At 34.7% G+C, this 21,811-nt stretch overlaps 1 protein-coding gene and 1 non-coding gene across 2 annotated transcripts; both read left to right on the top strand.

The window, feature by feature from the left end:
* The first annotated feature begins 428 nt into the window (after positions 1-428).
* Positions 429-20,809, top strand: LOC128988461 (acyl-CoA Delta-9 desaturase-like). Its single transcript, XM_054409766.1, has 7 exons — positions 429-541; positions 14,129-14,391; positions 15,128-15,258; positions 16,384-16,518; positions 17,371-17,441; positions 18,912-19,097; positions 20,007-20,809. The coding sequence occupies exons 2-7, from the start codon at positions 14,130-14,132 to the stop codon at positions 20,272-20,274; spliced, it is 1,053 nt and encodes a 350-aa protein (XP_054265741.1). The 5' UTR covers positions 429-541; position 14,129; the 3' UTR covers positions 20,275-20,809.
* On the top strand, positions 8,307-8,413 carry LOC128991188 (U6 spliceosomal RNA). Its single transcript, XR_008490610.1, has one exon. It is a non-coding gene; the product is annotated as a U6 spliceosomal RNA (small nuclear RNA).
* Positions 20,810-21,811: the final 1,002 nt, after the last annotated feature.

Here is a 21,811-nt window from a genome sequence, read left to right as displayed (position 1 = left end):
GAGAAATAGTCTTCATTCGCAAATAGGCAAATATCTGCATAAACAAACATAGAAGTGTTAAAGATAGATGTTATGTGTAATGTTTATTTTATTTATCATACTATTGATTTCACATTTTTTTCCCCCATTGAAAAGTTTTGTAAATGTTTGTAACTAATTTTGCCGGAATAAAGATATCATTTATTTATTTAGATATAAATAAAACTATCCATCTAGCTGACATATCCTAAAAGTCTAATAAACCTAACAATATATTTTTCCTATATAATTGACCACACTATGTATGCCTACTGATGGATTCTTGAATCTCACCAGCACTTAACACACGCACACAAACACACAAATGCAGTGTGTGAGTTTATAAGTCGGTCGACACCGGAATGTATGTAAGTGCTGAGTGTGTGAATATTGGTTAGTTGGTTTGTAGACAGTGACAGTGCCTACAGTGTGTGTGACGCCTGAGTACCTGCTGGGATAGGACAGTCCACGACCATATCTCGCTAGGAACGCACCTAGGCACCTAGGAGTCGCTACTGAACAGGTATGTACCCTAGTGAATATAAGCAAATGTACAGGGTGTCCCACGATAGGTTTAAACGTTTTTTTTTATTACTTTCCCATTTATGATCCGAACATTTTGAAACTTAACACACTTTATAAAGTTCATTTAAAAAATATTCTGGAAAAATGTCAGCTCCCTACCTCTTGTAAAAAAAATTGTGGCATATTAAAAAATTATATATTAAAAATTGTGTTTTTGGTTTGTAAAATATTTGTATTATCACATTTTTGGGAAATGAGGCTTTTTCATCAGGAAATTAGAACATAGCCTAATGAAAACCCTAACAGTAGAGTCCAACATTATTCAAACTGTGATCCATCACTAGTTAATAAATAATAATTAATTAATTAAATAAATATAATTTTTTAATAAAAAACATTTAATATGCCACCATTTGGTTTCTACGAGGGTTAGGGAGCTGAAATTTTCACTGAATATTTTTAAACCCTACTTCATAAATTGAGTAAAGTTTCAAAATATTTGGTCTATAAATGGGCAAGAAATATAAAATCAAATAAGGGGGTGGTGATGGGTGGTTTAAACCTCTTCGATGGACACCCTTGTCCATCTATTATTATATCTATCTATTATATCTAAATTATTATATCTATCTATTATTATTATCTATTTCACTTTACATTCTATTACTGTATTTAAATGGTAACATTATACACGAACAATAAAATGTATTATGTGGATATAATATTTAATTTTAAGTCGAAAAACATATTAACTTGAATTTGTAATATATGATTATTGAAAATGGGATAAATACTTATGTAAATACCATGCGTTACATCTACCATGGTTTCGGATACGTATTGTAACCATTTTCAGGCTGGTACATTGCATTAACTGGTTGGTGAACGGAATTTATGGGATCAAGCAACTATTTAACTAGTGTTGGTATATACTCTGATTTAATATATAGGCTTTACCGTTATAAAATAGGTACACGCTTGTACTGTGTTTATTAACATTTATTAGAATAAAAAAATTGGTACTATGATCATGACGGGTTAAAATTATAGTCAATAGAAAAATAGAAAAAAAATTATCTTGTATTTTCTATTATTACCTTCAGTAGCCAATTAGTAAATCTTACTCCATAAAAGGTTGTAATGCTATAATGTAGTCGAATTACTTAACTGTGATGCTTAACAGACCTATGTTCACCATTATGGTAATACCCTTTTCGCAAAGAAATATAGGAATTTTTCTCCAAGTATCATAATTTGTTGATACAAATTTTGCAACCTTTGAAAATAACAAATCTGTATAAAACACACTGTTATACACCTCTTCAAAATGAAATATGTGAAAAATGTCTTAAATAGGGGTTTTAAATAAAGAATTGTGAAGTGAAGTAAGTAGAATCAAATATATGTGTGAGAAAATCCAAAAGTACTTTCGTCGATGGAATATATACCTGAATCATTTTAGACTATCCTACGTTTCTATTATGCTTATGTTGTGCCTATGTTTTCTGGTTACATACAACATAGTGTCATTTTTCTTTTGATAATGTTGTCAGTTTGACAGTTTTTTTTCTGTTTGGAAGTTTTATTTTTGCAAATGGGTGGTTTGATGAGTGCTAAAAAGGCTTTTTACTCTTAAGGGATTAAAAGTGCTAATTTAGTCCGTACGCGTGTATTAAAAACGGCTGATTTAGCTGCTTATTATTTGTTCTCATGTTTAAATTGTACTAAAACTCGTTGTCTTAAAAAAACAGGCTTTTTAATAAAATGGGAGTACAATTATTTTTAAATACTCCCACCGCAGCAAACCTGCAGACTAAGCGAATTTCCATTTGTCTGAATTAATATACAATTAAATCTATTTAAATAACATTAGGTTAACAACTACCTAGGTTTGCTGCTACAGCGAGGCTAATAAAGTGTTTTTTAGTAAAATATTAGTAGCTTAGGAAAAAATAAATTTGCCAAGTTTGATCAAAATATATCCATAAACAAGCAAACACCATTGTACAATATTGTCTATAAGAATAACACGGGAATTTTACATTTACAACTTTTTGAATTTGCTCCCTGACCAATAATTTTACAAAAACACCTTGATATACTAAATTATTTGTTTTTAAGCTCTTTAAAATTGTTTGGAGAGAAATTGGGAAATTTTGTGTTTTGAGGGTCAAAAATTAGAAAATCTATTTTTACCGCATAAAACCACAGAAAACATACTACTATTTATAGTACATAGTATGTTTTCTGTTATAAAACCCACCGTAAAACCCCCTTCCCATGGTCCGATCATGCTGGTTCGCGAACTTCAAACTAAATTTCATAAAAATCGGACAACAGCTTCATCCCTATAGGGAAATTTGCTATCAAGACATAATCTTATTTCAATAAAACAGAGTACATTTTAGTAGTTTAAGTACTATAATTGGTTTGTTTATAGGTAGGGCCAGGAGACCGAGCTTTACTAGTGGTGTTTAATTAGTTTTTTAGGTGAAAAATAAAACATACATAAGTATGATACAAATAAATAGCTAATAAATAAATTGAAAAGTAAATAAATGTATTAAATAATTCGTCCTCACGCTCAAAGCAATTTTCAGCTAGAGCAGTTTTTACGCTCATTCCGTTCGATTTCTAGAGAGGTCGTCATTTTGTGTCTTTTAGTTTAATGTATTTTACTTATTTTACAACAATTTCAAACCAAATTATCTAATTACAAATAGTTGGTTAAAATATTGTATGTTAGTGTTGTAGTGTACATGTTGTACTGTACGTTATAAATCAGGCATTGACTATGGATCCTGACTTGATCATATCCATGTCAGCTAAGGGAATTAATTCTTTCCGTCCAAAGAACATAGTTAAAATCTATTATGTTTTGTATTGGATAATTTACTGTTACAGTAGTTGTCTTTTAGTTTGACATAGTTCAAATAATGAAGTACGTAAGAAAACTATTTGACAACAGCGCCCTCCTTCAAGAACTCTATGCAACTACGCTCGCACCTGCTACAAGAAGTAACTAATCACACATAATTCATACAAATAAAAATTAGTCCCTTTTTTATGGTTTCCATAACTCGAGAATGAGTGCACCGAATTGGATGATTATTTTTTGTTGTGTTCCTTAGTGCCAGGGGGAGTTTTTTTATGTAAGGCGATGCATAATTCATCCAACCGTTATTTAGCAATTTGATTTTAAATTTAATTAAATTGCCTTTACATTAGCTCACTCACTTCAACCTGGAGGCGAGTTAGCGTTGGGACAGCTAGTACACACATAATGATGACACAATCAGTACATTTCATCCATTTAAATCATTAACGGTGACGTCATGGATGAAACATACTCCCTCAGTAGATTTCTCATCCTTATGGAACAGCTGAAGACAATTGTATTGTTAGTTACGTCCGGTGCACTGTAGATGCCGTAGTGGTTTACAAATTTGTTTCTTGTTAGTTACGCCATATAAAACCTCGTTTGACCAAATAAAACGATCTAATCATAAACAATAACTGGTCCCCTAGTAATATAACCAAACAGTAAAGCACAAATCATGGAATTAAACATAAAATAATAGAAACAAAAATCTCATAGACCCTAGCGATCGGTGCACCGGACATGAACTAGACACGAAAACGAGCTTCAAAATTTACAATGGAATGATAAGTCTACTTGTGTTGGTTAGTTTATGGTGACGTCTGCAATGGACTTCGATTCCCTCAAGGAGGGATTAAATTTCGTCAATTATATTTATCATTTTATTATTATTATATTATTTTTGCCGATTAGCTTTATGTCTTTTACTTTTATCTATGTGCAAAGATACATTTACATAAGCCCCAGACATCCATAAATATGTCGCTATGACAAATATTACAGTTTAAAATACGTGAGCGGAATTCGCTCTCATCCAAACTACCGAGGCCCATGGTGGAAGGAAAAAACCACGATTACTAGAAAAAACCCGGTATGGATCATAAACATCAACAAATGACGTTTTTGGCCCGAAAATAAACATGATTTAACATTGGTTAAATGGAACTGCTAAAACATATGTTCAATGCTATTAGTATAGGATTCGGGCCAACAACGTCATTTTGTTTATGTTTATGATCCATACCGGGTTTTTTCTAGTAATCGTGGAAAAAACATAGGTGTGCTATTCCCGTCATATTCTGACGTCACTTGGATTGCAAACAAAAGATCACCTGATTGTAACTGTCAAATTAGTATATGTATTTGTTTTGATTTGGTTGTTATTGTTTTTATAATGTGTTTTTATAAAAAAAAACATTAACAATCAAATCAAAACAAATACATAGTAATTTGACAGTTATAATCAGGTGATCTTTTGTTTGCAATCCAAGTGACGTCAGAATATGACGGGAATAGCACACCTATGTTTTTTCCTTCCACCATGACCGAGGCCCTACGTACAAATTTAACATGTCTAACAAATTTAACATGTGAAAGGCCTCATGACAGTGTTTTCGCTAAGCTCAACAACAACTTAGCACTGAAGTAGTTTTTATGACTAACACATTTTTAAGTCAATGAGTTATACCTAATGTGTGTGCGTAAGAGAGAGGGTGCAAATATAGCAGATGGAGGACAAATAAGTTTACGTCATACGCTGAGCTAGCAAATAAAACAGCTGATTAAGTAAACACACGTGCAGACTTGAATCACCGCGTAGCTTGAATATGGTCACACAATCCGTTGTTAGCAGATTTCCCATGGAATAAGCTATTGCCGTAGGTCACATTTTAAAACCTACACCCGGGATTTACTTTTTCGTTTTGATGTCCCCAAAGGTTAAAAACAAAATCCGTTAAGTTCATATACCTATACCTATGTATATACAAAATATCCAGTAAGTGAACAGCTAATTTCCGAGAAATGGTTTTATGGGTCAAAATAAAGAAAAAAGAAATTATTTTTTCAAAAAACATTTTGTAAACCAGATATCCGCCATTTGTTTTTCTTACATAAACATTGTTATCTATCCACTTTTCCCATCTTTATGAAACTTTGTTTGCACGTTAAGGTAGAAGAGACCTATGTTAGAAAAAAACTTGGTCCAATTAAACATTTCAAAACTGCTGCTATTTTTTTATAATTCAACTACAAAAAATTGCTGATTTCATGAAAAAATGTAAGTAACATTTTTATTTAGCACTAGCAGAGTACCCGTCCTACGTACGGGGTTGGCATATAAGTATAAAATGCTTATTGCAATTAAAGTATTAAAGTATACTCAAGCTTTTTGCGTTTGCAATGAAGCAGGACACAGTTTGATAAAATTTGCTTCTTTAAATTTACAGTATTCTATAGTATTACACATCTATCATAGCCATAATGTTCTACCACTTCACCTAAACAATAGAACAAAATAAATTATCAAAACTTCACAAATTATTGATAAAATTAAACACATAAACATAACTGTAAATAATCCTACTTTGACCGCTAGTTCTCATTGCGTATCACAGTTTTTTGTTGCTGCTTAGTTCAGATTAGCTGTTTTCATAAATAAAAAAAAATATTGTGCTGCACCCTGTTGGTAAATCTAATAACTTTTTAATGCTTTTACATATCATAGAACCAACTTTTTTAGTTGAAACAGCTGACTAAATTCTTCAATTCCCTTTGAATATGAATACTCATAAGGTTAACATGGGGAACTGCAGAGCCACTGGGGCGGAGCCTGAAAGGATTTTTGAAATGAGAATATGCCTATATGTTAACCTGGAATGTGAGCTATCATCATGCCAAATTTCAACCCAACCCGTCCAGTAGTTAATGCATGATTGAACTTCAAACAAACAAACAAACAAACACACAAACATTCACATTTATAATATTAGTAAGATTTAAATTGTCCTATCAAACAATACTAAGTTCAAAAAGATAAGTCATAATGAGACGCACCCTACCCTGACTATATTAGCGTTATTTTGCCTTGGTAGTTGGTACTGAACTTGGTATGTATTTAAAAGATACCTATGATAGGAAAAAATATTCGGTTCGTCCAATTTGTAAGTTTAAAATAGTGGTCATTTTGAGTTTTGCTACTTAAATTGTCAAAACATCCACTAGTGCGTAATATCCGACCAAACATTCATTATGATGAAAACGACATGTGAACCATCCTTCTCTGACTACATAAGATTTTACATAGTCTTGTTGCAAAACCTTAAGCCAAGAAGGATTTACTTAAGACTTTCCAAGTACCGGAAGTTTCACTAAACCTTTCTCCACATATCACAATAACTAAACTGTTTACAAACAGAAATGCTGCAATGAGTTAAGATGTATTTTAGGATTTGTAACCATTGTATTTACCGTATTATATAACTTTCTATACGGAGGTGTCTACGAACTTCAAGTTTAGAAAGTAAATGAGTCATTTGAAATACTTCAAAAAAGTTGGATTCTGTTTTGCTTACTGTTATGGAGTACTTAAACTAATAATCAGCCTACAATGTTATGTTTGGTAATAATTCAGTATGTTTGTCTTCTCTTTATCTATAGGTATTTTTATTACTTTAGTAATTCACAAAGATATATTTTGTGAACTATGGTTGTACCCTTTGTTTAAACAACGACAATTAATTGGTCATTTCTTTTTCGACCATCAAAACATAACATTTTTCTATTTCTCTCTAAACAATTTTGGAGAGTCTTAAAATCCCAATAATTTAATAAATCGAAGCATTAATTACATACATAGAAATTTAACAAATATATTAAATTTAAAATTCCCACCTTATTGTTATGGAGAATAAGTAAACTGTTATAGTTTTAATACTCGTGGATATATTTTTATTAAACTTGGCAAATATTGGGTTTTCCTATTTCACCCAAAAATTCGTAATTTCTTTCTAAACCATTTTGTAGAGCTTAAAAACAAATAATGTAGTATATTGAAGAGTTGTTACGCGCTTAATGGTCAAGGAGAAAATTACTAAAACAACATGAATTTTAAATGGAAACAAGTAGAACTTTATTCTAAAGGAGGCCTCTTCTTCCGAAATAAATTTTTTAATACATTTTTCTTCTTCTTCCTTCATAAATACAAAGTTTCATAATAAATGGTTTAAGAATTAATTTCAAAAATAAAAACTTTGCCTAAAAGATGGAAAATTACAATTACATGATTTGAAAAAGTTTGAAAAATGTTCGTTCCTGATTTTTCGTTTATATTGGCTCATATTAACCATTTATTGGAGTGTAGTACTTTACTCATGGGACACACCAGACACACCCTAATACTATTTTAAGCTGTATTTGCATTTTTTTGCCAAGACTGTGAGGGCATTTGTGTTTAAACTACAATCAACGAAAATTTTGTATTTTGTTTCGGATTTTCTCCCTCGGACTCTTAATTTAGTGTTTAAAAATAGTTCAAACATTTCTGATACTGCTTTCTCCGTTATTTCCAAAGCAACGTTCTGCGTATAGCGACCCCACCCTGTTAGTTCGAGTGTCCGCCGCTAGGTAGCACTACCATCGCAGTCGATATTTAACCCGAGAACTAACGAGTTTCGTTTAATTTATTTAACTATTTACAAATAAGTAAAAGATATAAATTGTATACTAGACGATTAAGGCCACAATAATCTAATCTTAAATAATATTCTTACAGTAAAAATATTACAGTAACATAGTAAAATATACAGCTAAAAATGCCCTCAACTCGAACGCTTGATGACAACAGATGAGCAGCATATATACCCATCCGTTTCATCCGTTCTCCGTACTTGCTTCGGCAGTACATATACTAAAATTGGAACGATACAGAGAAGATTAGCATGGCCCCTGCGCAAGGATGACACGCAAAATCGTGAAGCGTTCCACATTTTTTGGCTTTGGTATAATTCAGTATTTTAGCTTGATAAAACGCCTAAATAGTAATATTTTTATTACTCAGGGACTGTAGTGACTCCTTTTGGCCTGAGGTACAGTTTTACGATTGAGGCGAAGCCGAGGTCGGAAAATGAGCGAATGGACACTTTTTGCCCTTGGGGTGAACACCGATGGTGGTGAACTATGTTTTCGTCATATTGCATAATTAATTAACAAACTAAGCTAGAAAACAAAATAATTGTTGTTGTGTAAAGATAACCTCTCAAAAAAACATCCAGCTTATTTTCAATTCTGCTGGTGCAAATAGCCAGCTGATAAGTGATTCAATCGTTTCGTCTATTACAATTGTGTTAGTGTAGGGCCACTGAGCTATAATTCTTAGCTCAGTGTGTAGGGCCTACACATAACAGACTATCGATACGTTGAACTATTTAAATAAAAGAACAATAAGCTCCAATCGATCCGACAATCGATGCATACTTTCGATACATGCGATTGCTTACAGTCGAAATCTATATATATATATATAAAATCCAATGTATGTTTGTTTGTATGTATGTATGTTTGTTTGTTTGTTTGTCCTTTATGGACTCCGAAACCGCTCGACAGATTGTAATGAAACTTTCAGGCATTATTCAAGGATGGTTTGTGTGAAGTTTGGTTCAGATCCGTCAAAAGGGCTCCGCCCCAGTGGCTCTGGAGTTTCCCATGTTAACCTTATGAGTACACATATTTAAATGGAATCTTAACAGCTGGTTCAACTAATCAATTTGATTCTGTGATGCTCAATAGCATTAAAAAGTTAATAGGTTTACCAACAGGGTGCAGCACTATTATTTTTAGCGAATTTCCCTATAGGGAAGTAGCTATTACCGTAGGTCTCATGGTAAGACTTAAGCCCGGGACCGATTTACTTTTTCATTTTGATGTTCCCAGAGGCCAAAAACACCATTCGTTCAAATTTTTATATATGTATATATGTGTCCGTGAACACGATAACTTGAGTAATTTTTATCCGATTTTGATGAAATTTGGTTTGAAGGTGTAAGGCGGGATAAACTTGAATGAGTTCGCGATCCAGCATGATCGGACCATGGGAACAGGGTTTTATGGGGGGTTTTATAGGGTAAAAATTGGTTTTTCTCACTTTTGACCCTCAAAACACAAAATTTCCCAATTTTTCTCTAAACCTTCTTAAAGAGCTTAAAAAAACAAACAATTTAGTATATCAAAGTGTTTTTGTACGGTTATTGGTTACGGAGAAAACTAAAAAAATTGTAAATTTAAAATTTCCATGTTATTCTTATGGAGAATATTGTAAAATGTTGTAGTTTGCTTGTTTATGGATATCTTTTGATCAAACTTGGCAAATATATTCATTTTATACTAAGCAATATTTATTTTACTTAAAACACACACTTTATTAGTTTCCTTGTAGCAGCAAACCTAGGTACTCGTTAAACCTAATGTTATTTAAATAGATCGATTGAAAATCAATTCAGCCAAATGGAAATTCGCTTAGACGGCAGGTTTGCTGCGGCGGGGGTATTTTAAATTTATGACAACAGCTATAGTTTGGCCGCTTAGAAAGCGACCTCCTCCAGCATTGGTTTAGCATTAGCGCGCAGGTCGTTTTCTAAGCGGCCGAACTATAATTTGCAACCAAAAGGTGATGAGCGTAGCGAACGAACTAGAAACTGGAGGCGAGTTAGCGTAGCGAACGAGCTACCACGTAAAGGTGAGTGAGCGTAGTGAACGAACTTCAACCAGGACGTGATTGAGCCATGCGAACGAGCTCATCTTGAAAATGAACGAGCTTTTGACATTAAACCACATTAGGACAGGACGACGTCTGTCGGGCCAGCTAGTTTACAATAAAAAAACTATTTATAATCAGTAAATATAACATGTGTACAAATCCGTTACATTGCCACCGACTAAAGGACCTCTTATTATGTTATGTTGATTCGTTGACTTATAATCAGCTGGTGTCCGGTAAAACAGTACAGTACAAAATATAGCACGTACCGGTAATGAAACCCAATTAGATTAAGCAGCAAAAGCGGGGTTTTAACTAATTTCATGCGTGGACAAGTTTATTAAAATAGTGTAGTGTGGCAGAAAAAGCCTTTAACGAATTGCCCTATAGGGAGGTAGCTATTAGTTACCGTAGGGGGCACGGTTGCGAACGCTGAGAACTACACGGTAATAGTGTATATGGAAAATTCGCTTAATATAATCCCTTTGTATAACTGTCTGGGGTTTAGTACTCACCTTCAAATTTGATGGTTCCTGGTTCAATTAGTTCCAAGCCCGATTCATTTTTTAATTTTACTTCTAATAAAGTTCTTCGAAAAATGTAATAACATAGACTCTATACATCAACAACAAGATTAAATAACTCCTTCGAGTTAAATAATACTACAACCACATCTAACTGTAATGCTTTAGGTTTCTCTGTTGCGAGAAGGCGGTTTGTACTACACAGTAACTTTTTAATAAAACAAAATATGTTAACTTGAAATTTTCTTTGTCTATGTTACACTCTGAACAAAAATTTCAACTCTTCTTTCTATTTTATTGAATAATTTAAATAAAATATATGCTAAAAGACTATCATATTGTTTTATAGTAAAGGGAGAGAATAAGCGACAATAAACTTCATACAAAGAGCATACCATAGTTGAACAACGAACATAAAATAGAACACTTAGTCCAGTCAGCAGGTAGTTTTAGATGGAAAAAGGTCGGAAGTTTATGAAACTTGGGGATGTTGTTCAGGGATGTTAAATCAACATTTTCCCAAGTTTTGGACCTCGAGGACCCTGTGGAAAAAATATGGTGGCGGAAAAACTTTAAAATTTTGGACACTTTTTTGCTTTTTTCTCAATAAATTTTTTCCCTTACTTCCTACAGAAAAAAACATACATCTCACTTTTGTAGAGCGTTAAATTTCCTACAATTCTACAGTTTAAACATGTTTGTACAATAATTTGTTACCGAGCAATAGTATTTGTATTTTAATATATTTTTTAAAATACACCAAAATATGCAAAAAAGTCAGATTTTCTACTTATTTTTTCTGTTGCACGTAAATTATTACGAAATTTTGTAGTAATTATCGTTCCAGGTTATAAGCACCATATCCGGATACTACCCCGCACTCAGCTGATCAAGGTGGCTTTCTACACCCTGGTTTCACACTACCACAATATTACATTATCCATCAACGCTAGAAATCAGCTGTGCGCTTCAATTCTGTGCTGGTTTCTATGTATTATAGGATATTTCACAATTACAATGGATTAATATGTTGTTAAACACTATCATCAAATCATCCATCAGTCTGCAAGGTTTCTTTTCTGTCTTCACTAATCTTTGCTCACTAATTAGTAATTTTGCCTTATATACTCTGTCGTGTTGCCGCACTGTGTTGCTTACAGTTATAGCCTATATTGGTTTTAGTCTCGTTTGGTTGGTATAGTCTACCAGATATGCTCCTCACGCTGGCTATGACGAGCTATGGAGGACTCACTCGTGGACGCGGAGTAAGCGATTTTGTGCTTTCTAGATGTACATTAGGCACGCTGTGTCTTCAAAGCATTTGTGAGCTAGTAGAATTGTTCGCTGATTTTCGCTCAGAGACATCATCTGAGCAACATTTAGACATGAGACCAACCCGTGTAGTGAGAGACAACATGGCCATTGATAAACTGCTCGCATGGTTCACTGAACATCCTCAATTCCCAGGAGATAGTTTCATTGAGCACAGGAATCATTGGTCATGTTGACGTTAACTGCCACTTTGCAGGAGAGATAAGCATATCATGCATGAAGAAAATAATGGATGAAAATTTTGAAGAATTGAAACTCAAACGGATGGACAAGGTGGCGATTCTCACTTCTGTTTCATGCTCGTTGAAAATTTCTGGTAAAAAACTCACTGTCTATCCTCTCACTCTTTTCCAGTGTGTCTGCGTTACAAAAATATTTGAGTAGGTAGTATATAAATAAGGTCTTTAAGTTTGAACTCGCCCCCTTACATACCCATATCGATCTTTATCGAGGAAGGAATGTGCAAGGGAACAAAGTCTGTAATGTACTCACTGTTCACTCCTTTAAAGAAAGTAAACCTTGTCAACAGTAAATATAACGTAATTAGAGGTTACATAAATTGGTGTGGAACAAAACTCCTACAAGCATATGAGTACGCCGACGTGATGATCGTCAACACCGCCATATCCAAGGCTAGCGAATATATATATCACACTTATTCTCTTGACAGCATTAGGAACTACATATTACAAATAACGTCTATCTTCATGAAAAGTGTAAGAGGCACAAATCCCAGTGTCCTCTACTCTCCAAGTTTCTGCTTCTTTCCTCCACACAGCTGGTGGTTTCGATAACACCTCAGCTGCGAAGAGTAACTAATATCAATACCAACAAGATCTGAATATGGTTGGTTTTCATCGGAGAACAAAACAAAATTAGCATTTGAGAATTGGGGTTGGGTTTGGAAAAGGTGGGTAGTATGGTGGGGGGAGTGGAGGGAGGGTGTATCCAAATATGGTGCTTATAACTTGGAACCATAATTACTACAAAATTTTGTGATAATTTGCGTGCAACAAAAAAAATATGTAGGAAATCTGTTTTTTTTTTGCATATTATGGTGATTATTTAAAAAATACATTAAAATAAAAATACTATTGCTCGGTAACAAATTATTGTACAAACATGTTTGAACTGTAGAATTGTAGGAAATTTAACGCTCTACAAAAGTGCAATGAATTTTTTTTCAGTAGGAAGTAAGGGAAAAATGTTATTGAGAAAAAAGCAAAAAAGTGTCCAAAACTTTGAAGTTTTTCCGCCACCATCTTTTTTCCACAGGGTCCTCGAGGTCCAAAACTTGGGAAAATGTTGATTTAACATCCCTGAACAACATCCCCAAGTTTCATTAACTTCCGACCTTTTTCCATCTAACGCCTGTTTTTTCTACCTGCCGACTGGACTAACTGTGGTTTTTATCTATGAGAGTAAATTGTTAACCTTTTATTTACGTAACTCATACAATTCGATTTGGTATTTTACCCCCTATAGGTACATGGTGAAAGTATTGTTTTTGTCAACATTTTTAAGATTGAGTTTTAGATCGATCCGTTTTGGGTCCCCTGAACCAAAATAAGTGTTTTTCGAAGTGTGGTCTGAATTTGATGGTATTTGATATGTGGGTGGAATGCATGCTATCTCAAGATGTGTTTTCTCTCATTTTTTTGAAATTTTGATTTTCAATGGTAATTTTTTCATAAAAGCCATATAATGAAATTTTCACAAAGCAGCCTGAACAATTTTGATTAAAATGTAGTACTGTATAGTCCTTTTAACTCCAAACAAAACGGTAGAACCCCAATTACTGTAAATTTAAGGGCCAAAGTTATTGTAATTTATGTGGTTTCCCATAAAAGGTTTAAAAAAATGGCTTGACCGATTAAAACAATTTGGTATGTCTAGATCTTGTGATTCTAAGCAAAATGGTACAGCCACCCTGCTGTTAAAATTACGGTTCAAAAGTTATTGCAGCTTTTGGGATTTTCCCATAATTATAGTTACTCCCATACCGCTTACTCAAAGGTTGTTGACAAGCTAATGGTAGAAAGTATGTGTCAAATTGCTGATGCCATTTATTTAACTTTTTCCCCTTTTTTTCCTCAGAATGCCACCCAACAATGATACGCAGGTTGACTCCCTGCTGGGTCCCGTGGACACGGAGGTAGAGAGATCTTGTCCCTTGGCCGCATTACCTGACGAACACTGTAAATCCGACAATAACAACACTCCACCAAAACCAACAACATACCAGCCAAAGATCATCTGGTCCAATGTTGTCTTCATTTCGCTCTTCCATCTCGTAGCTCTCTACACGTTTCTCTTCAAGTTTCTCCTCTTCAGATTCCATATTCTCTCAGTTCTCTGGGGTAAGTGAGATTTTTAGTATTTTGAAGTTTCTAAAAGTAAAAGACGAGGTCTTCCTCGGATGGGTTGTGTAGTGAGGTATTCCTTTTTGGGTAGGACCATGTTTGTGAGACAATATATCAAGTTTATTGATAATTGAAAATCCTAATTGATCTGGTACAAGTTTTGGATTACAAGTAATCAACGTAAAACTAGTTCAACTACTCCTGGATTTTGAAGGTGATTTTACAAGTTTCTAACAGGAAATATTTCAACAGAATTCAGTATTTTAAAAGATTATTTTTTGGTTTTCTCATTTGTCGTTTTCCTTTTGTTCAGTGTTCTTTTTTATTCCCCAATGTTAATTATATACATAAACTATGCATTATTTTGTACACATTGAGCGATAAGACCTTACAAGGTCTAGGGATAATTTATTTTTAAGTTGAGTTTGTTTTAAGAGGGACAATAACTACTGGTCCCATGTAACTAGACTTTTTAGAGAATTGTCTTATTTGGGGGGGGGATGGATAAAAGAGGAGCCAAAAATGAACAAATGCTTTTGTCAACAGATTCGATTGTATTTATATGAGATCAGCTGGTGCTACAGCCAGGACCAATTTAAATCTCAAATGATCAAGAAGTAAAGGGCAGCTTGTCCAGTTTTGAACCATCAAAAAACCTTGGTTAGGATTTAACTGGCATCGAATAAGTGTACACTCTATGTTTGAAGGTATTGACATGTTATTTCTGTTGCAGGATTTTTCATAGGCGGTGTGTCAGGGTTTGGCGTGACGGGTGGAGTCCACAGGCTCTGGGCACATAGAGCATACAAGGCTAAGTGGCCTCTCAAAGTTATCTTGCTGGCGTGTTACTCTGTGGCCGGACAGGTCAGTACACTCTGAGTCTTATGCTCCTTTCACACGGTTAAAAACCAGGTAAATAGTTTTAGTATTGTAAAGAAGAAAATGAGGGATTTCACACTGCTGTCACTAAACCATATGGTTGTCACGCCAAGCCGTGCTTCAGTGGCGCATGTATAGGTTGGCCGAAAAGTCTCTTAAACTAAAGGTAAATGCAATAAAATGTTGATTAAAACCATAGAAATCTATTTTAATCAGAAATTTATTGTGGATTATACAACATAAATGATGTTGTATAATCCACAATCGTTAGTCCAAAAAATCGGCATGCATACCTCCATTGTCTCGGCAAATCTTGTCTCGACGCCAAGTTCGTTAGCTAATTCATTTCAGTATTTCTGGGTGACTCGTGCAAAGGCCGCCCTTACTCTCTACTGGGTGTCGCCACGTCCTAGGGCTGTGGCGGTGGTTGGGAAGGGAGAGTGAGGCTTTATTCTTTCCCCACACTGTTGGCATTACTACTCACGTTCGAATATTTGCTGATCAGTCGTGTTTATAAGTGTAATACGTACTGCAATATTGTTTAAAGGGACTTTATGGCCACCCTGTAGTTAATGCAAGCTTTCACACTGCATGGTTTTTAAACAAACGGAAGCCCACCAACAATAGCAATGGCTGTTGCAATGTTTATCATTACAATCTGACCTGTCAATTGGGCACTGTTTTTGTTTGTCTTGGTTTTGTGCCCCAGTGCTGAAAAAAAATTCAGTTCATTCTTGTACTGTACCACAACACCTCTTGCTTTGCTGGATACTTACCAACGCACATGCCTAAAGTACCTTTTACAAGGTAAGCTCAAAGTTAAAAGAGGCCACTAACATTTTTTACATAAAAAAGAGAGAATAGGAGATTGATAAGCTACATTGTAAAAGCCATTGACTTTATCTTTAGGTATAGCGTAGACTTATAGACTTCTTGCGTTTCTTCCATGTTTAAATAAATGGTTTAAACATCATAAACCCACTATCAAAAACAATTAAATTTAAAATAAGAACCTAATTTTATTTCAAAGTGATTGGAAATCCTGTTATATACTTGTATAGGTAACTAGCCCATGTTATGCAACTCTGTGATGGATGGTTTGTTCCACAGAACACAGTGTTTGACTGGGTGAGAGATCACAGAGTTCATCACAAGTTCTCCGAGACTGATGCAGACCCTCACAACAGCAACCGAGGTTTCTTCTTCGCCCATGTCGGCTGGCTCATGCAGAAGAAACATCCAGAGGTAAGGAGGAGCTACAAGTATTGTAAATGTCTGAACGTCCATTCAGAGTAAAATATTCTGTGGGCAAATGATTTTATTATTGTGTTTTGTGGAGATTTCACCACAATCTGCTTATAGAATAGTGTTTTTCCAGAACAGGATTAATATGAGTAAAATACTCATTCTAATACAGATTTCTCCTGCTTGTATCTGAATCGCAAAACACACAAAAGTGCTGAGAAAAAGTGAGGTTCATAGTAACAAAAAAAAAAGAAATAATTCAACTGACAAAATTAAATCGACAGGGAAGAATCAAACAGGAGAACTAAAGGATCTGTTTCAACCACCAGATTGGCTGCTAAGCCATAAAGAAGGCATATATAATTGGCTGGATGTAAAAGAAAGGGGATAGAGCTATAGTAAAAATTATAAAACTTAATTAACTTAAGAGGAAGAAAACCTCTTAATGCCCAAATAATAGGTTGAAGTAGCCAGAGTTAAAAAAATTTTACAAGCTGATGAGGAAGAAGCTATAAAAAATTGGAAGAAGTGAAGAGAGTGAAATATAAAAATAATAATGGATGTTGTAACTCTTGAGTGATCCAGATAAAGTTATGCGACAATGGTCTCAAGACTTTCAACTCATTTTCAAGCAGGAACCAATATGTAAAACCTAATTCCTCTTCATTGTTGTCACATATGAACACACAGACACAAAAACATTTTTAAATGCGACACAGATTTAGCCTCATTATAGTACTTGTGTGAACTTGTAATTTTTGTGTGTGTTGATTACAGTTTTCATTAATAATTATCATGTGTAATAATTATTTTTGAAACATTCGTGAAACTTATATTTAATTATGTTGAAAGGTCCTGAGAAGAGGAATGCAGGTAGACATGAGTGACATACTTCAGGACCCTCTAATATCCTTCCACACCAGGTTAGTACTTTGTCTGATAAAACGTTAGATAGAACTGTATATCATATATGTAAACAAATATTTTTACTGAAAAACTTGACTGATTAATTTAGTACAATAATGGTACAATATTCAGAACAATTATTTGTTCCTTCAAGAAGAAAAACACATGAAGAACAATTATCTACACACATATGGTTGTATATTTATTTATACCATGTTAAAAAAAAGTATTATTCGTTTGATTTTATAACAGCCGTACCAACACTACATACATCGCTACAGAACACTGGTTTGCAAGAGATACAGATACATTACACTATTGATTTATTTGACTTAGTTTCTTTCTTCCCGAGGATGTAGGGCTGCAACAAAAGCCTTCCACCACACTTGATTTATCTGAGCCATCCTCTTTACTTCGTCCAAGCTCTTGCCTTCATTTTGATTTCTTTCTGTTCAAATCTTCTCCAACTAATATTTGATCTCTCCTCCTATTTCTCTGAGGGTTCCAGTCAAGGGCTTGTTTCACATTTTTGTCATTTGGTCTGCTTAGGGTGATATTGCCAACCCAGCAAAACTTACTTGTACATTCCACTGTCACTGCAAAATAAATTAAAGTTGCTGCAATATCCCTACAATATGCTTCAATATCCCAAACATTCGCACACAAAATTTGAAACTGGGCCTCATTACATGGGATAAAAAATCTACAATCATTTACCTAATTCATACAGAACTTTATCAAAATCAAATTTTACATATAAACTGAAAGAGACTTTGAGCCAAAAAGCGTATTACAAAATTCAGATGTTTTTAAAGATAAATTTTAATAGTTTTTACTCTTGTCAGGGTATAATTAGATTAAGGAAGCTAGATATAAATTAGATATAAATTGACCATGTACCAGCTTGGGAATTACTTTTGTACCTAATTATTGTATCAGGCGTTATGTACAATAAAGCTTTGTCTATTGTCTATTGTCTATTGTCTGCATTCCCAAGAAACTGCACTGCAATGGAGCATTGGGAAATATTTTCTAATTTTTCAGACACACTAAATTGAAAGCTATATAACTGCTATGAATTTTTGCTTCAGAGCAAACTTTGCTGAAAGTTACTCTTTGTATTTCATACTATGCGCAACAATATTGTGGACTTGTTCGTTCAGTTCAATCCTGAATGAACGATATTGTTCATTCAGTTCGAAGGCTTTAAAGTATCGCCGGTCATTTAGCTCTTTCACTGTTGCTAGCGGCTATCTGTTTTACATTTTATCTTTTATTATTTTTCCTGTTTTCATTCAGTCTTGAATGAAAACAACAACGTTTGCGACTTGCGCTACACTATTTATTAATGAGAATGTATTGAAAAATAAGGGATTGATCATATTTATGTAGTACCTACTCACTTTTAGAACCAGCACAATGATTCACTTAACTTCAATAATATTTTTGAGTTAACACTATCTTAAGTTGGTTTTTACGTTTTCCAGACATTTCACAATTATCAAGCTGCTGTTGTGTTTCGTGTTCCCCATCCTAGTACCAGTCTACTGCTGGGGTGAGACGTGGACCAACAGTATCCTTGGCATGAGCTTCCTACGCTACATGCTGGGCCTTAACTTCACCTGGTTGGTCAACAGTGCAGCACACATCTACGGGTACAAGCCCTATGACAAGTGAGTCAACATAGTCTAGAGAAAAACTGAGAAACAATAGTGTTGGGATGGATTTAAAAATCTGATCTCTTTTCAATGATCAATGATGGACAGATAGATGCCAGATGGATAGATTTTTTCTGACATTAAACATAACACATGAAATAGATTTCAACATTTTGCAAGCAGAATAAGTTACGCTACCTACCTTCTTAAGGGAAGCTAGATATCGGAAGAAGAAAATCATAAATGATAGCATAGATTGATATGCAAATCAAATGTATTTATTGGAAGAATACAATATCGCAAATTTGAGCTCAAAATATCAACTAAGTAAAAAAGGCACAATATTTAAAAATTCAAATTGGAGCAGGTCCAATGGAAGGTATGGGGGTTTAGTGAGTGGGAGAAAATTTTGCGCAATTCCGGCCAAACCTCGCATGCGGGGTTGGTTCGGCAGATTGGCCTCAACCTAAACCCCAACTCTCACTTGTTAGCTGCGGAGAGCTACCTTCTGCCACTGGGTGTTGGTCCACCTACAGAACCAAGTGAGGGGGGCCCTAGACTAAGGTGTAATGCAATCCGTGCCAAGAGTCTTGTGGCACTGGGGGCCTAATATTCAGTGTCTTAACGGAGCCTTCTGGGAACCAGGGGTAACCCAGTCGTACGCACCCCTTACCTCTCTAATCGGGTCACTGGGGAGGTGGACTTAAATACCCGGTATTTGTGAGAACAATGTAGACAATCTGACCCAAATGAGGAGGAAGGTCTACTGAAACCTGACGATGACGACAAGCTCGCCGAAACCGGAAAGGAACGAAAAACGACTTTCCAGGGGCGAGTTGTAAAGATGGAGGATAGCGGACTAAAACTTAGTAAATCAGTTTCTCTATTCACTAAGAAAAAATCTTTATGTTTCATGTTTTGCAGGAGAATCCGTCCCGCACAGAACTTGACGGTTTCGATCGTAGCGATGGGAGAAGGATGGCATAACTACCACCATGTGTTCCCATGGGACTACAAGGCGGCCGAGCTCGGCAACTACAAGTTCAACCTGACGACCGCGCTCATCGACATGTTCGCTAAGATCGGCTGGGCATACGACCTCAAGTCAGCTTCGCCCTCGCTTGTTTCAACAATGGTTAGTAAACACGGGGATGGATCATACGAGGACCACGGCCACATACACCAACATTGACAGAATGTTGGCGAATTTAAATCTTTCAGGGATTGTAGATAAACAGAAAGTTGCACAGGAATGTCAAATTTTATTATATTTTGAAATTCTTTACATTTAGTATTTATATTGAAGTTCTATCTAATAACATAGGGCCAATGAAATTCACTTTTAAAATATTTATTTAAAATTCCATACCATATAAGGACCATATAGACCTCTCTAGAGGTCAAAATGACCATAAGGACATTAGTTATCCTAGCTTTGAAAACATTTAAAATTTAGAAAAAGTATACAGTATTTTAGTTTGTAGAGCACATTTTGCACTTGTTACTAGATGTTACACGAATAGTTTTTTAGATACGGGTTAATTTTTAAATATTAATCAGCAATAAATGTTTTCTCACATTCTTAAGTAAATCATACAGCTTTTTAAAGTAGCGATTTAAATAGAAGCTTATAAGGGGAGGTTTTTTTTTTAAAACAAAAGCTAATTAAAGAAATTACACTAAGAACTTTTCATCCTCATATTGTAGTTTTTGTCAAATTTTTTCATCATAAGTTGTTTTGTTAGCTTTAGCATTTTATTGTTAAGTTTTGTTTGTATATATTGAATAAATTGTATACACTTACTTTAAAATGGTGTTTTCTCCTAGTTTTACTTCATTCCTCAATATTACTCCGTGAGTTCATTAATAGAATATACAGTATTTCTCACTTCAATCCATGAAAGTGTCTTGATTGCTCAGTTAGCGACATCACTTAACACTTTCATAGAAGAACAGATCCACAAAATAACTATATGAACGCTATATTGATAGGTTGTCATAGGTTTCACCATTTTTAGCTAAACTAAAGATACATTTAATCCTTTTTAAATTACATATCTTATTAAATGTGTTATTACCAGCCTCGGCAGACGTCTTTCTACATCTTCGGAAGACGTCGCTGACGTAGCTCACTTAATTAATCTATGACAAATCAAAGTTTAGGTTTAAAGCCCCTTTTACGCATCTGCGGCAGCCGCAGATGACTGCAATTCTGTAATTAGATTGACTCATATGGGTGCTCACTGCGGTGCAGCCTGCACAATAGTTGTGGCCCACAAGTCCAGTGCGGCAGACCTAGGAAACGCAATTTTTTTTGCGGCTGTAGGTACATTGAGTCTTATGGGAGCTTTTAATGCACTGCAGCGCTGGTAGCAACCGCTGTCAGTGCTACCAACCCTCCCCAGTTACTTGCACTGACGGAACTGACTAGTGAAATTAGTTTTGGCAGCACTTTTTTCTCCACAGTTGATATAAAAAACCTGCGGCGCCGCAAGTTCCAAACCGCATGCGAATTTCGCAGCTGCATGTTTTTAAATATAAAGACCTTAGACAGACTCCTTTCAGCATGACACCTTAAGTTAGTGCTTTCAAAGTTTCGTTTTCATTCTTGTGGTGATATATCACAGCGCAAGAGTTGTGAAAGTTATAATTTTTTTATCACTCCCTGTATGTAACACTGGTTACTCATGATTTACACACTCAATGTTCACAACTTTATCTTTGCTAAG

This window comes from Macrosteles quadrilineatus, unplaced genomic scaffold (assembly GCF_028750875.1).
Source record: "Macrosteles quadrilineatus isolate MER2022 unplaced genomic scaffold, UCM_ALF_1.0 Scaffold_3__2_contigs__length_128488019, whole genome shotgun sequence".
In the NCBI taxonomy this organism is placed as follows: domain Eukaryota; kingdom Metazoa; phylum Arthropoda; class Insecta; order Hemiptera; family Cicadellidae; genus Macrosteles; species Macrosteles quadrilineatus.
The sequence above is the reverse complement of the archived record's forward strand: the minus strand, read 5'-3'. Positions and strand labels throughout refer to the sequence as shown.